General features: G+C 23.5%; 6 protein-coding genes across 14 annotated transcripts; 3 read left to right on the top strand and 3 right to left on the bottom strand.

Moving 5' to 3' along the window:
- Positions 1 to 122: 122 nt before the first annotated feature.
- On the bottom strand, positions 123 to 4840 carry LOC726305 (M-phase inducer phosphatase). Of its 5 annotated transcripts, none has more exons than XM_016912008.2 (13): positions 4390 to 4840; positions 3602 to 3786; positions 3120 to 3405; positions 2926 to 3032; positions 2724 to 2854; positions 2498 to 2634; positions 2313 to 2431; positions 2089 to 2212; positions 1801 to 2029; positions 1502 to 1675; positions 1194 to 1379; positions 1030 to 1109; positions 123 to 941 (listed from the first exon to the last, which is right to left on the bottom strand). In XM_016912008.2, the coding sequence occupies exons 2-13, from the start codon at positions 3783 to 3785 to the stop codon at positions 812 to 814; spliced, it is 1887 nt and encodes a 628-aa protein (XP_016767497.1). In that variant the 5' UTR covers position 3786; positions 4390 to 4840; the 3' UTR covers positions 123 to 811. The 5 variants fall into 5 exon arrangements, with proteins under 5 accessions (XP_016767497.1, XP_006557409.1, XP_006557410.1 ...); XM_006557346.2 differs by having other exon boundaries at positions 1801 to 2032; XM_006557347.2 differs by having other exon boundaries at positions 2498 to 2637.
- Positions 4841 to 5283: 443 nt separating this feature from the next.
- On the top strand, positions 5284 to 7910 carry LOC551403 (succinate--CoA ligase [ADP/GDP-forming] subunit alpha, mitochondrial). Of its 2 annotated transcripts, none has more exons than XM_623797.6 (7): positions 5284 to 5444; positions 6217 to 6452; positions 6523 to 6744; positions 6848 to 6952; positions 7021 to 7221; positions 7378 to 7512; positions 7595 to 7910. In XM_623797.6, exons 1-7 carry the CDS (start codon positions 5408 to 5410, stop codon positions 7679 to 7681), a joined length of 1023 nt encoding a protein of 340 aa, XP_623800.3. In that variant the 5' UTR covers positions 5284 to 5407; the 3' UTR covers positions 7682 to 7910. The 2 variants fall into 2 exon arrangements, with proteins under 2 accessions (XP_623800.3, XP_006557408.2); XM_006557345.3 differs by having other exon boundaries at positions 5285 to 5444; positions 7021 to 7200.
- A 405-nt stretch (positions 7911 to 8315) lies between these two features.
- Positions 8316 to 9144, bottom strand: LOC726253 (UDP-N-acetylglucosamine transferase subunit ALG13 homolog). The gene is made up of 2 exons (XM_001122008.5): positions 8855 to 9144; positions 8316 to 8740 (listed from the first exon to the last, which is right to left on the bottom strand). Exons 1-2 carry the CDS (start codon positions 8945 to 8947, stop codon positions 8321 to 8323), a joined length of 513 nt encoding a protein of 170 aa, XP_001122008.1. The 5' UTR covers positions 8948 to 9144; the 3' UTR covers positions 8316 to 8320.
- Positions 9145 to 9290: 146 nt separating this feature from the next.
- Positions 9291 to 11159, top strand: LOC100576850 (RNA 3'-terminal phosphate cyclase-like protein). Of its 2 annotated transcripts, XM_003249049.4 has the most exons (8): positions 9291 to 9626; positions 9742 to 9981; positions 10068 to 10234; positions 10315 to 10384; positions 10454 to 10489; positions 10561 to 10711; positions 10807 to 10911; positions 11004 to 11159. In XM_003249049.4, the coding sequence occupies exons 1-8, from the start codon at positions 9485 to 9487 to the stop codon at positions 11146 to 11148; spliced, it is 1056 nt and encodes a 351-aa protein (XP_003249097.1). In that variant the 5' UTR covers positions 9291 to 9484; the 3' UTR covers positions 11149 to 11159. The 2 variants fall into 2 exon arrangements, with proteins under 2 accessions (XP_003249097.1, XP_006557405.1); XM_006557342.3 differs by having other exon boundaries at positions 9299 to 9626; positions 10315 to 10489.
- On the bottom strand, positions 11150 to 14657 carry LOC551302 (tRNA-specific adenosine deaminase 1). 3 transcript variants are annotated; one of them, XM_623701.6, is made up of 6 exons: positions 14508 to 14657; positions 14235 to 14315; positions 14006 to 14113; positions 13648 to 13934; positions 13360 to 13561; positions 12975 to 13263 (listed from the first exon to the last, which is right to left on the bottom strand). In XM_623701.6, exons 1-6 carry the CDS (start codon positions 14566 to 14568, stop codon positions 13124 to 13126), a joined length of 879 nt encoding a protein of 292 aa, XP_623704.2. In that variant the 5' UTR covers positions 14569 to 14657; the 3' UTR covers positions 12975 to 13123. The 3 variants fall into 3 exon arrangements, with proteins under 3 accessions (XP_006557406.1, XP_006557407.1, XP_623704.2); XM_006557343.3 differs by lacking the exons at positions 13648 to 13934; positions 14006 to 14113; positions 14235 to 14315; positions 14508 to 14657 and adding exons at positions 11150 to 11616; positions 12050 to 12301 and having other exon boundaries at positions 12417 to 13263; positions 13360 to 13501; XM_006557344.3 differs by lacking the exons at positions 13648 to 13934; positions 14006 to 14113; positions 14235 to 14315; positions 14508 to 14657 and adding exons at positions 11550 to 11616; positions 12061 to 12301 and having other exon boundaries at positions 12417 to 13263; positions 13360 to 13501.
- Positions 14658 to 15830: 1173 nt separating this feature from the next.
- LOC412596 (trafficking protein particle complex subunit 12) lies at positions 15831 to 17651 on the top strand. The gene has a single exon (XM_396051.7). It carries the CDS (start codon positions 15969 to 15971, stop codon positions 17541 to 17543), a length of 1575 nt encoding a protein of 524 aa, XP_396051.1. The 5' UTR covers positions 15831 to 15968; the 3' UTR covers positions 17544 to 17651.
- The last annotated feature ends 2210 nt before the right edge of the window (positions 17652 to 19861 follow it).

The raw sequence follows: 19861 nt of genomic DNA on the forward strand, positions 1-19861 counted from the left end.
AGAGCTGAGAGGTTTTACGAGGTATAGTCTTGTCGGCATAACGTTTATTGAACTATGAAATATTATCTAGAATAGTTAGAACAATATATCGTTATGAAAAATAAATAATTTTTAATAATGAATTATTATAGTTTAGTTTTATTAAAAAATTCTTTTAATATAAAAACTTATGAAAAGTATACATAGCCTCAAGAAATCATTCAAATATGAAATCTTTAACTCTTTTCACAAATCATTAGAATATATTTAGTGTATAAAATTTATATCAATATAGCACCCATTGGAAAATTACTATAACACAGGAATATATTTTTTCATAATTATTCATTATATTGACTGTTATCAATAATTAAAATTTCTTTTTTTCTTTTTTATGTGTATATGACACATATTAAAAAAGTAGAATAAAAAACACGAAGACTTGTATCACTTCATATGTTTCGTATAATCTAACAATTTGTTATTATCCGAAATATTACATACAAGATAAATTATCGGACAAAATACATGTTTTATTAATATAATAACGCATAATAAACAAACCTAACATTTTTATGTACACTATTATTAATATCCATGATCCATGGATGCAAAGATAATAAATCAAGACAAACCTCTCCTACAACTTCAGGAACTTAGTTCTATTCCATTATCAATATTTTGATTATTCACAGTAAAATTTTTTACATCAACATTCATAGCAGTGTCAGAAAAAGGTTTACTCATGAATAGGATCTTTTAAAATATTTAGATGCGAATATTATCTGATTATACTTAAAAACAAAAACAAATGATTAAAATCGACCTTAAACTACGCAGTGCTTTCAAGCTCCTTGTGTAGAAAAGTTTCGATATCCACTCGACATATAGGACAGCGTTTATTAGTACATAACCACTGATCGACACAGTCTATATGAAATAAATGCATGCATGGAAGCCTCCTATGTAAAAACATTAAAAGAATATTATATATAAAATAAAAAAATAGTTACTAAAGAAAATTATTATATATATAAAAAATAATTATACCTGACACTTTCACAGTCTTCGAATTCAGATAAACATATAGTACATTTTTCAATAGAATCTTCATTTTCAACTTTTTTCTCCTATTAAATAATAAAATATTAAAACGAAGTAAAAATAGCAATACACATATTGTAACGAATTCATACAAAAATATAATACATTACCCGTTTGTACTTATAACGGAATGTATGACTTTCAATTGATTCTTGTGTTGCTCCGCAATTAATATGAGCCATATGCCGTAAATTAACAAGACGCATATAATTTTCAAGTTGCGCCGACATTGGACGTGCTGGATGTAGCAAACCAAAAGATGAAAATGGCATTGTATCATGAGCATCAGATCCTTGCTGTGTGAAATATATATATATATATACATCTCTGTGTGTGTGTGTGTGTGTGTATGTGTACGTATGTAACAAATACAGAAAATATATATTACTCATTATCAGTATTATATATAAAAACATACCAAATGAAGATGTTGCAACCAATTAATATGAATATGGTGTCTATGTTGTGGACCAGGTGGTCTTCGATGAGGACCATAATGATGATACATATGAGGTACATAAGGATGAACTGGCATTGAAGGCAGCATAACTGGTGGTGTTGGTTCCATTTCTACACTATTCAAAGAATTTTCCTAAACATATAAAATAATGTAAATTAATGCTATAAAAATTAAATTCTTGAAAAAACAATAAAAAATAAAAAAAAATAAAAAAAATTATAAATTCATTATAATATTTATTATAATATATAAATTACCATCACAGATTGTGCTGGACATGATGGGCTAACATTTGATGGCCTCCTAGCTTCTGGATGACTATAAACAGTAGGTTGTTGTGGTGGTGGTAAAATTGGAGGAGGAAAATAATTTTCTGCAAATGTCATATTTTCCGAACCATTGCAACGATTATTTGCAGAATTAGGATTTCCATTATTACACGTATGTTGATTTGCTTGATGAACATGTGGATTGCATGATGTAGTACTACTAAATATAAAAGTTATATATAATATAAAATTTCAAATATTTATCATGATACTAACCTATGATGTGTCGAGAATCTTGGATGAAGACTCCGCCTATGTACTTCTTGTACACGTTGTTGCATCCTCCATAATCTCTCTTGCACAGGATGCATACGTGGTCTTAACATTCCTGTAGAAGCATCTATAAAAAAAAAAAATAGAAATCAGAATAATATAATTACAGAATATTATTAATTTTTTTAAATTTTTAATATAATATTTTTATCTTATAATATTCTTACCTGGTAGTTGACTATATCTTACAGGTATAACAGGAATTGGAATTCTATAATTATGATGCATACATCGGCCATGATACACATAGTCTGGTGGACTATGCATGCAATAAGTATTGTTCCCACTATACATAAAACAATTATTAAAAATCTATAATCAAATATATTATATACTAAATAATTTGTCATACCTATGTACATAATCCGTTGTTCCTGGACTTACTACCGAAGTTGTTGGAGTTGGTGGAGCATGTTCTTCATCTGATTCTACAGTCAAATCAACTACAGTTACTGGGCGATTACTTTCTTCGTTATTTTGCACAGAATTCTGCTGTTAAAATATATTAAAATATTTTGTATTTTAAGCTTTTTAATATATAAATCTCATTGTGAAATAATTTAATAAAACTATTTCACCTTATTATTATTATGATTTACTGAAACAAGAACTTCAACCGAACCATCTTCATCATCACTACTAGTAGCATCATCACTACTTGAGGACCAATCTAATTGTAAATCAGGCGCTGATGGTGTATCATCATTTCCTATTCAATATAGATAAAATTAAAGTATACATATTTAATTATTCTTAATTATTATTAATAAAAAATTATACTTGTTGAATGCGTAGAATGTTGTTGAGAATTAATTGCATTTGGCAAAACTGAGTGATATAAAGTATTAACTTCATTGGCACTGTCATTTTCCATATTCTGCATGACTCTGTTTAAAAAAATTTTATTATTAATTATTGATATAATTCAAATAAAAATTATATAAATTTAAAAATTTTAATTTTAAATTCTATACTTGTTAGAAGTTCCATCCGACAATCTGGATGGTCCAGCTACATCCAAATTATCAGATGGTTGATAATCCAATGATCGTTCTTCACTTCTTTTACTTTTATGTTTTACTGGAGGATCACGTTCATGTAAAATTCCTGTTGTTTCAGGTCCGTGTAAGTATGTTCCAAATACAAAATTATTGTTTGAAGCAGAATGATGAGATGGATTTACATAAGGATTAATAGGTACCACATCTAAATCTTCTACATCACTTTCTGCAAATAAGTGGTCATATTCCATGTCATTGGCTAAAATAAAATTAAAATTATTAAAATTATTGAGTGGATTTTTTATAATAATATAAATTTTGTTATTAAAAATATAATATTTTAATAAATTTTATTTAAAAAAAGTTATTGTTATATTTTAAAAAATATAAAAAAAATTAATACACATATTATTAAATATAAAAAAAATTAATATACATTTTATATTATATTTTACCTGAATTAAATCTTGGTTGTGGAGAAGGATCAACTGTAGATGAAAATGCTGTATCAAATATATCTGCTAAAGAAGTGGAATTTGCTTCCATAGACTGAGTTATGGATTCTGGATGATACAAATTATTTTGTTCATCTGCTTTAGTTTTGCACCAAACATTTTCAGAACTTGTGCTTTCTTCCATCCTATTTAATGAATTTGATTATTGATTCAAATAAAAATTTATTATATTTAAATATAAATAAAAAAAATGTTGTAATTATAAAATTAAAATTTATTTATTATTATTATTATTATACAATATTGTTATCATAAAATATATTTTTTTTAGCTATGTGATTTTGTATTATATTATAGAAATATTATAGAAAAAAAAGATATAATTTTAATCAAAAATAAAAACTTTAATATTCATTTAAAAAATAATAATAAAATCAATTAAAATATAAGATAATTAAAAAATATATTATATATATTCTAATAAAATTTTTTTTAATAACAATGCCTTCTTTTACTTTCATAAAGAACTATATTAAATATGCTAATTTTCAATAAATAATGTAAATATATATATATTTATATATAATATATAATATATATAATAAAAATATTTTTATATTATGAATAATATAATTAAATTTTTAAATTTAAAAAATTTTTTCAAAATTATGTTCGAAATTATATTTAAACTTTCCATATTTAAATAAAATTGTATTATTCATTTCATGAAAATAATTGAAATAATATCTTAACGAAAAATGTAATACAAATTATAAAAGAGAGTGTACCTTGCAATTCCTTCGATGGTTTTGTAAAACGATAAGGCTCTCTTTACCACATCATTTTTATCAAGATATTTATTTTTTATATATCACTGTCATTTATGTCGTTGTATCTATGCACGTCAATATTAACTTTGTAATTAGATCACTTCGAATTTTAATAAACTATTTGATCCATATGAAAATTTGTGTATAATTAAATTCTTATGTCAGTAATAACAATAAAATCGAAAAAGGATTTATATAGACTTTCTTTCGATAATCTACATTTGGCAACTATGATACCATCAATCGTAACTTTCATTAACTACGTTCGATTTTTGGTGACCTCTGTTGATTATGCAGCATGCTACCTTTCCTTATAAAATTATTATCACGTTCTTTACCAATTATTATAGCATGAATTTAAAATTTATAATATAAATAATACTAATTTTTTAAATGAATATAATATTTATTATATAATATATTCGTTTTCCTATCGCACCATTTTAATTTTCATGCTATATACTTTTATTCAACATGTATGGATATATTAAGTGATTCTAGGTATTTCAAAGATAAATAGGGATAAAATTAAATTTTCTATATTTTTACCAATAAACGAGGAACTTGAAAAACTAGAGAAATTTTATGTAAATATTCCTAAAATTATAAATTCCTAAAACTAATAATTTTAAAATTGTAAATTTAATACTCTATAATATACTAATAATAATTTGCATATTATAAGAATTCAATTATCAAATATATTTAAAAACTTACAAAATTATTATTTATAATAATATTTTTGCATTGAAAAATATAAAAATTATTCTGCATGATGAACCAATCATTTCAATGAACACTATTCCTGTCATTTGACAAGTAACAAATCTGGAGTATTAGATACATGCGAGATATACTTCATGTATTTTCTTTCGAACTTGACCTCGCTAGTTCACCGAAGATAGTTCTCTTAATGGTGATTCTCTAATAATTCAATTTCGTTTATTGACCTCCTAAAGGAAACATCAATTAAAAAATGGCTGTAGCTGTTAGAACATTATCAAAATTTACAGGTAAGATAAGAATAATTATCTGTTATTTTTTAATGATAACAGATCTTTATATCTTTCGAAATAATTGTAATATGTTTGTAAAATATAAAAATTCACAGTTTTTTGTGTCATTATTCTGTAATTTTTGATATTAATATTTGATAATTTCTTTTTATATTAAAATTTCCATTATATAAGAATGTATATAGTCATTCATAATTTAATTTTTTTGATACTACATATATATTTTTAATTTATTTCTTAATTTAATTTCTACATTATTTTCTTTTAAGTATTAATAAAGTATTACATAATTCTATATTAAATTTTTATCTGATTCATGTATATATAATATAATAATATAATATATTCTTTTTTCTAAAATTATATTTTATCTAAACATATTATTTTGTGATATATCTATTGATATATTACATATAATTATCAAACATAATTTGCATATTATGTTAATTAATATTACTACAATATGTTACTCTAAATGTCATATTAATCATTGAAGTCATTGAAAGATATTCAGTTAATGAACCTTGACCTAAAAGTTAAGAAATTTGATATTGTCTCTATAAATAATATTCAATTAAAACAATACTTAAACTTTTAAAATCTCTATCTCATAAAATAACATATGTTTTATTGTTCTTATATTTATATTAGAGAATATTATTAAAGAATATATATTTTATTATAAAACAAAAATTATTAATATTTTTCTTTAATCTTTTTTTAAAAAAACATTTTTTTTAAATAAATAATTTTTTTTTTATTTTTTCAGTTAGAAAGTGTGGTAATTTATTATGTACTCAAATAAGATTTAACTATGTAGATACTAGAAAAAACTTGAAAATTGATTCCAATACCAAAGTTATATGTCAAGGTTTCACTGGTAAACAGGGGACATTTCATTGTCAACAAGCCATTGAATATGGTACTAAAATAGTAGGTGGTGTTAATCCCAAAAAAGCTGGTACACAACATCTTGGAAAACCAGTTTTTAAAAATGTAAAAGAGGTGAGCAAATTATTTAATTTTATATTTTATACTTAAAATTAAAAAATTATCAAATTTATTTTTATTTTAGGCAAAAGAAGCTACAGGTGCTACTGCATCTGTTATTTATGTTCCTCCTCCAAGTGCAGCTGCAGCTATTATGGAGGCAATAGATGCTGAAATGCCATTAATTGTATGTATTACTGAAGGTATTCCACAACATGATATGGTCAAAGTTAAAAGACGACTTTTGGAGCAAAATAAATCTCGTTTAGTTGGTCCAAATTGTCCAGGAATAATAGCTCCAGAACAGGTATTTAATATTTATTGATATTTAAAAATTATAAAAAGAGAAATTTTTTATTCAAGACATATTATTTATATTCTGATATATTTTATAACAAATTATATCTCAGTGCAAAATAGGTATTATGCCAGGGCATATACATCAAAAAGGAAAAATTGGTATTGTATCAAGATCAGGAACATTAACATATGAAGCTGTGAATCAAACAACACTTGTAAGTAAATTTTTTTTCTTAGAATTTTATATTTTTCTCTTAAATAAAATTAAAAATTTTATTTTAAGGCTGGTCTTGGACAAACACTTTGTATTGGAATTGGTGGTGATCCATTTAATGGAACAAATTTTATTGATTGCTTGGATGTATTCCTCAGGGATCCAGAATGTGATGGTATTATAATGATTGGTGAAATTGGTGGTAGTGCAGAGGAATCAGCAGCGGAATATCTCATTGAACATAATACTGTTGGTTGTTCTTCTAAATTGGTACCCAACATCCTATCCTAATTCATAACTATTTTTTCCAGAAATTCCAATGTTCCTTATATTCCACAAGAATATATTCCATTCTATATCCTTATAAGTATAATTAATTTGAATATTATTACTTATAAATATAATATATATTTATTGTAATTGTAGGGAAATAAAACAAAACCAGTAGTATCATTTATCGCTGGTATCACTGCTCCACCTGGTCGAAGAATGGGACATGCTGGAGCAATTATTTCAGGAGGAAAAGGAGGTGCACAAGACAAGATTAATGCACTTGAAAAAGTATTAATTTACTATCTATCATAATTAAATTTTATCTATATTTGTGTTATAATAAATATAAATGTTATTTTATTTTATTTAGGCTGGTGTAATAGTTTCAAGGAGTCCTGCACAAATGGGAAATGAACTCTTGAAAGAAATGACACGTCTTGGTTTGATCTGTAATTAAGAACATATGCCATCTATAAATACACATTTGTAGTTTGCCTCATATGGATGTATCTTCGTACAATAAATTGAAAGTATAAACTATGCTAGGATCGTCTAAAAAAACAAAACAATATAATGCATTAAAAATGTGCATCTTTATTAAATTGATAATGCAGTGACTATATTCATTGATGTGCAAACTAACTCGTTTATTTTACTCCTAAAAAAAAAAATCATGCAAAGAAACATGAACATTTATTGAAAAATTAAATTTATTTTATTACTGTACAGTATTTAGAAAATATTTTTAATGCTATAGCTTTTATTTTAACAATTAGCAACCATCCAAAGATCATATAAAAGATATACCTAACAATAACTGCCACTATTCTTCGTTACCATTTTTCTTAACCAGAAGTTATAAATTTTTCTATGCTATTACACTATAATTTTAAGAAACAGTTATTTAAGCAATTCTTACTATATTGTTGTAAATTATATTAAAAGTATATCTGTTATAACTATAAAACTGTTATATATCTATATTGTAAAACATTAAAATCTTAAATATATTGAATGAAATCAATTAGTTCTTTAATAATTTTTTAAATTTTATTTATTATAAATAAAAGATAATATTAATTTTTTGAACATTTTTTTAGAATGAAAATCCCATTATTTTATCTATAAGTTTAGCAATATGTTTACTTTTATAATTAACAAATGGTTTTAATTCGGCAAAATTCATAGTTTGTATAGTATTTAATAAAGTTTCACAAGTACAATAATATAAATGCTTATTCTTGTAGAGTTCTTCAGCTAACTCTAATTGATGATTGTCCATCAAACTTTGATTTGCAACTACAATTAAATCTTTTTTATTTTCTGAAGCATCTAAAATACTTCCTGCTCCTGCATGACTTATAATTAAATCAGTATTTTCTATGTATTTAGTTATATTTGCATTTAAATTAAAATATTCAATATTAACAAAACCATAACGGGGAGTACAGTTTGGTATAAATAATGTTTTTCCAATTTGTAAAATAATTTCATTATATCCCTTTGATGATAATATCTAAAATAATAAATTTTATAATATATATTTAAAACATCTTTTTAAAATAATGTTTAAATATTTTTATATATTTATTAAAAAATAAAAATTTTTTAAAAACTTGTATTTTTTTACCTCTAAAACTTCTGAACTAAGAACTGTCTTAATTAATTCATCAAATTTCGTAGTGCCAACAGTAACAAATATTTTTTTCTTTATTAATGTCATTTTAAATATTTAGAAATATTAAAATTTAACATATTAATTAAAATAAATTATTAAACATATTATTGATATATTGTTTGTATTTGTATTAATTATTGTTCATAAAACTACATATTGAATGTTCGTAAACAACATATTGAAATTTAGTAAAAATACTTTGTCAAAGTTTATTCGATCTACGTAAAGTTATCAAATATAAAATACAACTACTAATGTCAAGAATATATATATATATATTGATATAATATATATTGCGATATTTTTTTATTTTCGTCAATTTAAGAGAATAAGAAGAATAAATATAGAAATAATAATACTAAGCTATTATCATCGCATATTATAAATTATTATAAAATTTATTACATTTATTATAAAATATTCTTTATAGTTCTCTCTACGGTGCTATTCTCAAACGTCATGAGCAGCCATTTTGTTTAAATATTTAATAACTGCTCTTAGAAGCAGCATTGATGTATGATAAATCACATAATTCCGATACATTATTTTGTTTATTTTGTTTACCACAAATTTTAATAAAATATGCCAGCTAAAATAAAAAATAACGTTTTAATATATGAAGGTTGTAATTATTTACGATATCGTTTATTATTATCAACATTATCAGGTAAACCTGTACGAATTACAAATATTCGAATTAAAGATGATAATCCAGGACTTAGAGGTTAGTTTAAACATATCTTTCAAAAAATATCCAAAAATTAAAATAGATTTGTTTATTAATATTAATATTTATATTAATTATTCTATGTAATTATATGCACATGTTTATATATTAGAATATGAAGTCAATTTTATTCGTTTATTGGATAAAATTACAAATGGATCAAGAATAGAATTAAATGAAACAGGAACTAATTTATATTATAATCCTGGATTATTGAATGGTGGTGAATTTGAGCATGATTGTAATACACAACGAGGTATTGGTTATTATTTAGAAGGAATTATGATATTAGCTCCATTTTGTAAAAATACTGTAAATGTAAAACTTAAAGGAATTACAAATAATACAATAGGTAAATAATATTTTTTGAATTTTTAATTTCAGAATATTAACAATGTATTAATATTAATAATGTAATTGTATGATTTAATTTTTAAGATCCATCTGTAGATAGAATTAAAGCATCTGCTATACCTATATTAAAAAAATTTATATCAGGTGATAATGAAATTATCTTTACTATTAATAAAAGAGGAGCTGCACCTTTAGGTGGTGGAGAAATCAAATTTAAATGTCCTATTAGTCGTAATCTTAAAAGTATTCAAGTTAGTAATTATAAATATAAATTACATTTCTTCTTCATTAGAATATTTATAATTTAAAAATAATAAAAATATATTTATAGCTTCAAAATAGTGGAATGGTAAAAAGAATAAGAGGTACTGCATGTAGTATACGTGTATCTCCTGCTATTGGTAATAGAATTGTTGAGTCTGTTAAATGTGTATTATTAAAATTTTTACCAGATGTCTATATTTATACAGATCATTGTAAAGGTGCATCAAGTGGAAAATCACCAGGTATATATATAAAATTTTTTCTAATTTATATTTTTTAAATTAAATATTTTAAATGCTTATAAATATAATAGGTTTTGGAGTGAGTTTATCAGCTGAAACAACTTCTGAAGTTGTTTTTGGCGGAGAAGCATTTTCACCTCTAATGTCAACAGGTTCTTTACCATGTGTACCAGAAGATATTGGTAAAGAAGCAGCTATGAAATTAATTGATGAAATTTATAGGTAAAGAAAATGTAACTATGTTTTTACATTAAAAAATATATAAATTAATTAATTAATTAATTAAAACTATTATATAAATTTATATGATTGTGTAGAAATGGTTGTGTAGATTCACCTTTTCAAGCTATGACTGCAATGTTTATGGCATTAGGTAAAAAAGATGTTTCTAAAATCGTAACAGGTCCTTTAACACCATCAATGTAAGTAGTTATTTTATAAACGAATTTATTTTAAAAAGAAAAAAACATTATAACATTAATATTAAAGCTAATACATAATATTATTCTCACAGGATACAATTTTTAAGAGATTTAAAAGACTTTTTTGGAGTCATTTTTAAAATTGAACCATTTAAAGAAGACGATGAAATATTAGAACAAGTTGTTTTAACTTGCATAGGTGTAGGATACACTAATATAAGTAAACGTACTTTGTAAAATATTATTGTATTTATTTTTTTTATTATTTATCAATTTTATAATTGAAATTTATAAATCATATATATATATATATATATATTAATTATATATATATATATATATAAATATATTATATATATCATATATATTAATTTTACATTAAATTATATAGTTAATTTTTTTATTTATACAAAATTTAAAATATTTTATAACACAAATGTTTGTAACTGAATTGGTTTAGAAGGCCAATCATGAAAAAATTCCGATTTTAATGTACTCCATAAACTTTGATAATTTTTAGACCATTTTTTACAATCTAAATAAGTAATTTTTTTAGGATGTCTTATATTACAATCAGAATGTTGATATTTATCACAAGTTCGTAAAAAAGTTTCAAAAAGTGCACGTCTGCTTACGAGTAAATTGCTACCCTTTTTTTTTTTCGTAGCTCCTTGTTTTCTACCTTCAACTGCTATTTCAGTATCGCTAAAAATAAAAAATTATTAAAATTATTTTAATATTATACAACGTTAATTTAAAAAGTAAAAAAGAGATAAGTAAGATGCTAATATATTTATGAGACACTTATATTATATTTAGTTTATAGAGAATCTTTCTATAAATTAAAATAAAATACAAAAGTTAATGTATAAAATGTCAATAATGAGGCTTAAATTATTTTTTTTTTGTTATTTATTTATATATTATTTATTTTATAAATAATTTAAGTTTGAATTAGATAAAGTATTTTATTATATTAGAAAATTTAAATTGTTTATAATTTAATAGTAAATCTCAACTGATATTTTTATATATCAATTAAAAAAATATTTTTGTATTTATTTTGCTCTCTAGAATATATTTTTCAACAAAAGTGTTATAAATATATCAACATCTTATATAAATACTAAAAAATTACCGATTTCTTACAGCACACCATATTATACTAGATGGACATGGATTTTTTCTTTCGGAATTCTTTTGCTGTTTAAAAAATAGTTTACTTTGTATAATTTTTAATTTGTATATTTCTGAATTAAATCGTTTATACAATCCACGTTCCATTGCTTCCAAAGAAAAAGGAGAATTACCTCCCACTATAATAGTTTCCAATTTTATTGGAGGTATCAATATTGATAAAAATGATCCTTGTATTCCAAGTAAATTCCATCTAAAATCAATATATAAAAAAAATTATCATATTTTTATATGATATTTTTATGATTTCCAAAATTATCATATACTATACATTCAAAATAAATTATAATTTATATAATTTTATTTACTTTGCTATTTTGTCTGAACAAGACAAACTAAGAGTAGGATTTCCTCGTCCCGGTTTAGTTCGTAATGGTCCAACTACATGGTAATTTATTCCAGGTAGATAAGGATCTTGATATTTTTCAGATTTAACACATTTTGCACCTGTTCTGTATATATCTTTAATTACTTGTTTTTTTTTTTCATTGACATTAGGTTTTATTTCTATTTCGATATTATGATTATATTTCTTAATTTTTATTGGAGGTGCATTATCTTCTTCTTTTAAAAATATAGAACAATCTCCGCAAGGAGTTTGACTTGTAAAGAAATGAAATGATATGCCATCATTTATCTTAATCTTTTTTTTATCGTCTATTATAAAGACATTATTTTTAACACCATTGAGTAAAAAATCAATTTGTTCATATAAATATCTTAAGAAGGCACGTCTAACAAGAATTTCTGCATGTGAGTCACTTAATCTACATCCTTCTTCATATAATTTTGTATTCATTAAATCTATTTTTCCTAAGCATTTTGTTCCTGTAGCAAGAGCTACTAGGGAAAGTGTACCATCCTTTTTTGATAATACTATACCTGATAATACAGTCCATTCTTTTTGTGATGGTTTACCATTCTTATCAAGTTTATTGTATTTTTCTAAACAAAGTTGTGCAACCTTATCTGCAAAATCTTCCATATTTTTTATTTTATTTACTTTTTAATTGATTTAACACACATTAGAAGGATCCCAAGCATATTTGATTTGAGGTAAAGAAAATAAAATATTCATACTCTCTTCATCAATTAAAAAATCTAATTGAATATTATCTTTTATATGTTCTTTATTTACAGCTTTAGGAATAACACCTATAATATAATATTATATTACATTATATTATATTATATTAAATAATATATATTAGAAATAAAAAAAAAGATTTTATTAAAAAAAGAATTATTTACCAATTCCTTGTTGTAAAGCCCAATTTAATAATAATCGCGCTGATGATACATTAAGTTGAGAAGCTATTTTTAACACGATTGGATTTCTTAAAAGATTAATATTACCACTAGTCCCTAAAGAAGAATATGCTTGTATATGAATTCCTTTTTCATTGCAATATTTTATTAATTCTTCTTGACGATAATGTGGATGCAATTCAACCTATGATAAAAATTTTAGTAAATATGAAAATAATAATGAATAATAAAATAATGAATGTAGATTAATTGTAAATGCAATTAACTTACTTGATTAACTGCTGGTAATATATCTTTACAATTTTGTAATAATTCTTGTAGATGTTTAATTGTAAAATTAGACACACCTATAGATCTTATAAAACCTTGTTTTTTCAAATCCACCAACTTATTCCAAGTCTTTGCTCTTAAACTTGGATTATTTGTTGAAGTTTCCGGTATACGAGTTGCTCCTGGCCAATGAATCAAATACAAGTCAATGTACGTAGTATTAAATGCTTTCAGAGATTTCTGCACACATTGTTCTATTCCTTTTGGATCTCCATTTACACTTGGTGCTATTATTTAAATGAATATATTTACAATTATATTAATCATATTTATCAAATATATTTTTGTCAATACTTACGAAGCTTAGTTGTAATAAAAATATCACTTCTTTGAAGATTATATTTTGGTAATAAATTTTTTAAAGCATAGCCAATATCTTCTTCATTTCGATATCCTACAGCTGTATCTATAATATAACATATAAAAAAATGATAGACTTCTGTTATGTAACAAAAATTAATATGTATTCTCTTAGAAATAAATATATATATTAATAATTCATTTATACATATTCACTATATACGTACCAATAGAACGAAAACCAACATTTAAACTTTCATCCACTACTTGATATACTAATTCTCTTCCTTGAATTTTATATGTTCCAACTAAAATAAAAATTTAAAATTTAATATTTTATTATGATAAATTATATTTTTTGAAAAGTATTTTTATCATTATTTTAATATTTTTTTTTTATATATTATTACATCATTATATTAATATGCATAGCATAACTTAAAGATTAATTTAAAATAATATGTATATATTACAAATTTATTATATTTTAATAAACTCACATCCAATTAAAGGCATATCATAACCACTTGAAAGACAAACATTTCTCACAATGTTGGTCATAATCTTATTATAATATTATTATTAATTTATTTTGTTATTGTCTTGTATCCGTATATTATCTATCTATATATTATTCTATATATTGTATTCTATATATGTATTTATTATATACATATATATATTATAAATAATTTCGTTATTTTTTTACAATGTCATTTTTCATAAAAAATATTAATTAAAAGTAAATTATGATTAAACTTTATTTTAGGATATATCAAAAATTGTTGATTCTTTTTGTATTTTTTAATAATTTTTAATTAATTATTTTATCCAAAAAATAATTTTAAGTTTATTATTAATTTAAAAATTATTATTCATATATAAAATTAATGCTTTTAATCACATCTGACTACCATATTAATTTGTATTTATTTATACACCAATTTATTCAATGAACGGAATTATTATTTGTATGTGATGACATATAGATGAGATATCCATTAAATAATATCTTTCTGAATTGATAGGATAGATTTTTTCCCAGTCGCTAATATTCCCAACAATAATTATTATTTTGATATTATTTTTATTTGATATGAAATTATTTTTATTCCAATATTGAATCATTTATATCAAATGAACAATTGTTGCAACTGTATATATATATATATATATATATATTATGTATATATGTACACGTTATTATATATAAATATATATATATATCATATGGACAAATCATAAAACAAAACACGCATATTATATCTGTACAATCGAATGCGATTTACTATGCTTAAATCACTTTTATGCGAATAGCGATTCCGCTTATTATACGAATTGTATAAATTATGAACAAATCAATATAGTATCTTAATAATTTATTAATTTAATTTAATAATCTTAATTTTATTATATTATATTTTTATATATTATTATTAATCTTAGTAACTTAACAAATACGTTTAAAATTATTAACTTTATATAGGAATAACTTTTCAACAACTAGTTTTTTAAAATTTTTGAATATAACTATTTCATTAAAAACTATATAATATAAATATAAAGATATAAAAAAGGATACAAAAAAATTTTAACCAAATCTTATCCCAAAATAAAGTTTTACTAAAATTATTTCTATTATAATATTTAATTAATTTTATTTTATAATTAAATATATAATTAAATATATAATTGGATTTATATAATTTATATAAAATTTTATTAATTATATATAGTAGTATATAAAGTTAGCACATACTTAATACAAAGTTAATACTGATAATACTTAGTACTGCGATCTATATTACATTATACGTACTTACGTATATTTTGTTCATGACAATCTGATTTTGACAGTTAATGTTTAAGTTTTTTTTCACATTTTGATATTTATAAAATTTTATAAATCATATAATTATAAATGTATATAAATCAAATAAAAATAAAATAAAATATATAGAATGGCTGAAGAAAATGAATCTTCGACGCGACAAAAATCGGAAAATAGTGAAGAGGTTACAAAAGAAATAGAGGCTGATATTAGCCGTTATTTTGAAAATGCATCTCGCACAATTTTTGACGAGATTGTGTCACCTAAAAGTGAAGACTTTTTCAATATACGAAGAAGTTCTGAAAATAGAATTCCAGATTTTGAATTACTCACAGATCAGTCAAACGAATTTTTAAAAAGCAATTCATTGCTCGATAACGAACGACTCGATCACAGCGGTACAAATGATGTACACAGAGATGTATGGATACCTTCTGAACAAACGAGAAAAATTTTACGAAGTATTGCCACATCAACTGCTGGGACTAATTCTCTTGACAGAGAGAATTTAACAATGCCAGGTCTTGCAGTACAAGGAGATATGCCAAATTTAATAAAAAGTACTGCTGTACGATTTCTAGGTGAAGATGAAAATATACAAAGGCATGTACTTACTGCTTCTGATGTAACTCAAGATGAACGTGGTTTAAGGACATTAATACAAGCCGGTTGTTATAAAGCGGCAATAAATTTATCAGGAAGATTATTAGCAGTGTATGCTCAAGGATTTGGCAAAATAAATCAACCTAGTAAACATTCTCCGCATTCTTTACAACTATGGTATACAAGGCTAGCTCTTTTGACTAAACTTAAGCAAATTGATATTTTAGAAAATGAATCAAAACCATTTGGTAATTTAGATAAACCAGACATGTATTTTACATTTTATCCTGAACTTTATGGTACTAGACCAGGTTCTATGGCTTCTTTTTCTTTTAGATTACTTTTAGCTGAAATTCCAATGTATTGTGGTAAAGCAAAACAAGCATTGGATAATCTTTTTAAACTTCTGTCAATAGTGAATCAAATTATAACTAATTTTAATGCTGGATTTAACGGAGATGGATCCCATATTAAAATTAATTGCGCAGAACAAGAAGATGCTATAAGATTATGGAAAGCCAGAAGATCCAGAATTCTTATATCTATTACTAACTGTGCAGTTAACATGAAAAATTATGTATTAGGTATAAATATTTTAGAAAAACTTTGTGAATCTGCAGATTGGACATCTGAACAAATGGATGCATTGAAAGCTAGTATAGGTAGATTACATCTATTTTTGGGAGATGTTGCAGCAGCGGAAAAATTTCTAATTAATTTACACAAAAAAGATAATAGCCTAACCGTTCGAGAATTAACAGATAGAGGATTATTAGCAGTAGCTCATAATTCTTTCCAAGAAGCATATAAGTGTTTTCAAGCAGCAGAAGCATTGGATCCATCAAATATCGCATTAATTAATAATATGGCTGTTTGCCTTTTATATACAGGCCAATTAAAAGCTGCAGTTCATTTATATGAAAGCATGATAACAAGAAATCCTGTAAAAAGTTTACAAGAACCTATATTGTTAAATATATGTACATCATATGAATTACATACTATTCATTGTAAACAACCAAAGTTACATTTGCTAAATCAATTAAACAGATATAAAGGAGATTCTGTAGATATACAATGCCTGAAACTTCCTTTAAATTAAAACTATTTTGTTTATCTATAATATATAATCAGGCTGGAAGTAAAATTTTCAATTTTTTATTTAATTATGAAAATGTATAAATTTTAATAATAAAATAAAAATTGATTTCAATTGTATTCTTCTAAAAATTTAATTAAAATTAAGTTAATTTTTATTTTTTTATTATCATTTCTTATTTTCTTTTATTCAACGAATTAATCTATAAAATTTATCAAATTGAATTCTCTATGATTTAATTTTCAATTATGGATGAAAAATTTATTATTCTATTGATATTTGTGAATAAAAGATGTAAAAATATCATTCTATATTCTATTATCTACTATATTTTGAAATAAATATATTCAAAATATTTGTGAATAAATATATAATAATATAAAATGATATATATTTTAAAATTACACTCGTTCATATTCATATTAAACGAAATTCATATTCAATTTAAATTATATACGAAATAAATAATAAAATATAAAATATAATAATGCATTGCATCAAATTTGATTTTATAAGAAAAAGATAATATTATAGAAGATAAAATTGAAATATTGCTTTTTATTTATTTATTTATTTTCTAAACCTAGTGACAACCTAATTTTTTGCACGTTAAGGTATTTGCATATAAGGAATATGGAACAAAAAATGTAACATCGACTTCAAAGTAAAATAGCCTTTATTACATCGTGAAACGAGGACAATTTAATGAACGTTCAACAATTGCTAGAATTCTCTCTCTTCCTTTCGTCCTTTCAAGCGCGCGCGTATCACACACGCTCACACACATGCACCACACACACATATACACATATTCTTTCACTATTCTATCATTCTTCTTTCATGCGCATCATTCGATCATTTACATTTTATCTCATATCTTTTTTCTTTTTTTCGTTTCTTTACCTTTATTTGTTTTCACACTGACATAATTAACATGCTCGTAATGTTTTTCGAGAATAATGCATTACAGGACGCATACTTTGTCATGTCAAACAACCTCGTTCGATTTATGTATACGCATAATTAATCCTCATATCCTGTCCCTTTCGTTTCTTCATTCATTTTTCTTCATAGTTTAAGGATTCTTGATGATTCTAACATTATTTTATCTTGTTATTCTCTGTTTCTTTCTTTCATGTTGTTTATCATTTTTCTCTATTAGATAATAAATCAATAGCATACACCATTCAGATCGATTCCAAAACTGCACTCTCTCTCCCTGCAGAAAAAAGGCACGAACTGGCGGAAAAGTCGGCCTAACTGTATAATATTTTCATTTTATTTATTATGGATGGAACTTCGTCACAATACATTATTTTTAATTTCATTTCTTTTCTCTGCTGCTTCTTTCCGCAGTGTGTAACAGATTCGGCTCCGTTTTTATTTCAGCCGAATTTATCGATTCGTGCTTTGAAAGTTCGCCGCGTAGTGCGCGCAGTGTTCGATCCTTTTGACGATTCATTTCTCTTCATCCTTCAATACATATTTTCAACTCTTTTTTTCTTTTTTTTTTTTTTAAACTTTTTTTCTATTTTAAATGCCCATTATCAACGATCAAACTTTTAAAAGAAGATCGCTTTATTTAGAATAATATATTTTTTTAACATTAATTAGCGATTTAATTACAAGAATATACTCCTTCTCCAAAAAGTGACTATCATGTGAAAATTGATTTATGAAAATTAAATAATTATTTAATTAATTTTTATTAAATGTATTTGTTGCTTTTATCGATATATTGTAACATTAACTATTATTGTGAAAATAAATAATTCGAAATTAAAATAATTATAATTTTTTTCAATAAAATTTCATTGTAATTTAAAATTCAAATATCATATAAATTCACAATTATGTTTTACAATTGTTTTGCAACCGCTCGCTTCAATAATACGAGATCATTTCACCCGGAGAAGGCACTGCATCCACTACGCAGCTGGAACCTCGGGTTTTTTTTTTTTTTACTATTTTTTCCCCACCATTCTCTCTAGTATCTACCGCATTATTTACGTTTCATTGTTACAGTAACATTCGCATCGCTATTCGTGGCGACTAAATGTAAACTTATGAATGTATTATCTATATACATATACACGCTATAGCATGTATACACATATACGCATACATATACATTCTTTGTATCCATACGCGTATATGTGCAGGCTTGCATTTAGCTTTATTCTTTTTTCCACACTTATGATTTATATATATATATATATATATATATATATATACTAATATATAATATAATAATATATATATATATAAATGTATATATATATATATATATATACTATTGTATTAATGCTTATGCTCTCTAA

The sequence above is a fragment of the Apis mellifera genome, linkage group LG4 (assembly GCF_003254395.2).
Source record: "Apis mellifera strain DH4 linkage group LG4, Amel_HAv3.1, whole genome shotgun sequence".
In the NCBI taxonomy this organism is placed as follows: domain Eukaryota; kingdom Metazoa; phylum Arthropoda; class Insecta; order Hymenoptera; family Apidae; genus Apis; species Apis mellifera.

Coding starts and splice junctions, on each gene's coding strand:
- LOC726305 (XM_001122053.4), bottom strand. CDS start 3,785: ATGGAAGAAAGCACAAGTTCTGAAAATGTTTGGTGCAAAACTAAAGCA. Junction 3,033..3,119: donor TCGGATGGAACTTCTAACAA/GTATAGAATTTA, acceptor TTTTTTAAACAG/AGTCATGCAGAATATGGAAA. Junction 2,033..2,088: donor AGATTCTCGACACATCATAG/GTTAGTATCATG, acceptor TTTTATATTTAG/TAGTACTACATCATGCAATC.
- LOC551403 (XM_623797.6), top strand. CDS start 5,408: ATGGCTGTAGCTGTTAGAACATTATCAAAATTTACAG. Junction 6,453..6,522: donor TTTTTAAAAATGTAAAAGAG/GTGAGCAAATTA, acceptor TTTTTATTTTAG/GCAAAAGAAGCTACAGGTGC. Junction 7,222..7,377: donor TTGGTTGTTCTTCTAAATTG/GTACCCAACATC, acceptor TTGTAATTGTAG/GGAAATAAAACAAAACCAGT.
- LOC726253 (XM_001122008.5), bottom strand. CDS start 8,947: ATGACATTAATAAAGAAAAAAATATTTGTTACTGTTGGCACTACGAAA. Junction 8,741..8,854: donor TTAGTTCAGAAGTTTTAGAG/GTAAAAAAATAC, acceptor TTATTATTTTAG/ATATTATCATCAAAGGGATA.
- LOC100576850 (XM_006557342.3), top strand. CDS start 9,485: ATGCCAGCTAAAATAAAAAATAACGTTTTAATATATGAAGGTTGTAAT. Junction 9,627..9,741: donor TGATAATCCAGGACTTAGAG/GTTAGTTTAAAC, acceptor TTTATATATTAG/AATATGAAGTCAATTTTATT. Junction 10,490..10,560: donor ATCAAGTGGAAAATCACCAG/GTATATATATAA, acceptor TAAATATAATAG/GTTTTGGAGTGAGTTTATCA.
- LOC551302 (XM_006557343.3), bottom strand. CDS start 13,093: ATGGAAGATTTTGCAGATAAGGTTGCACAACTTTGTTTAGAAAAATAC. Junction 12,302..12,416: donor TGTTCAGACAAAATAGCAAA/GTAAATAAAATT, acceptor TATTGATTTTAG/ATGGAATTTACTTGGAATAC. Junction 11,617..12,049: donor TGGTGTGCTGTAAGAAATCG/GTAATTTTTTAG, acceptor TTTTATTTTTAG/CGATACTGAAATAGCAGTTG.
- LOC412596 (XM_396051.7), top strand. CDS start 15,969: ATGGCTGAAGAAAATGAATCTTCGACGCGACAAAAATCGGAAAATAGT.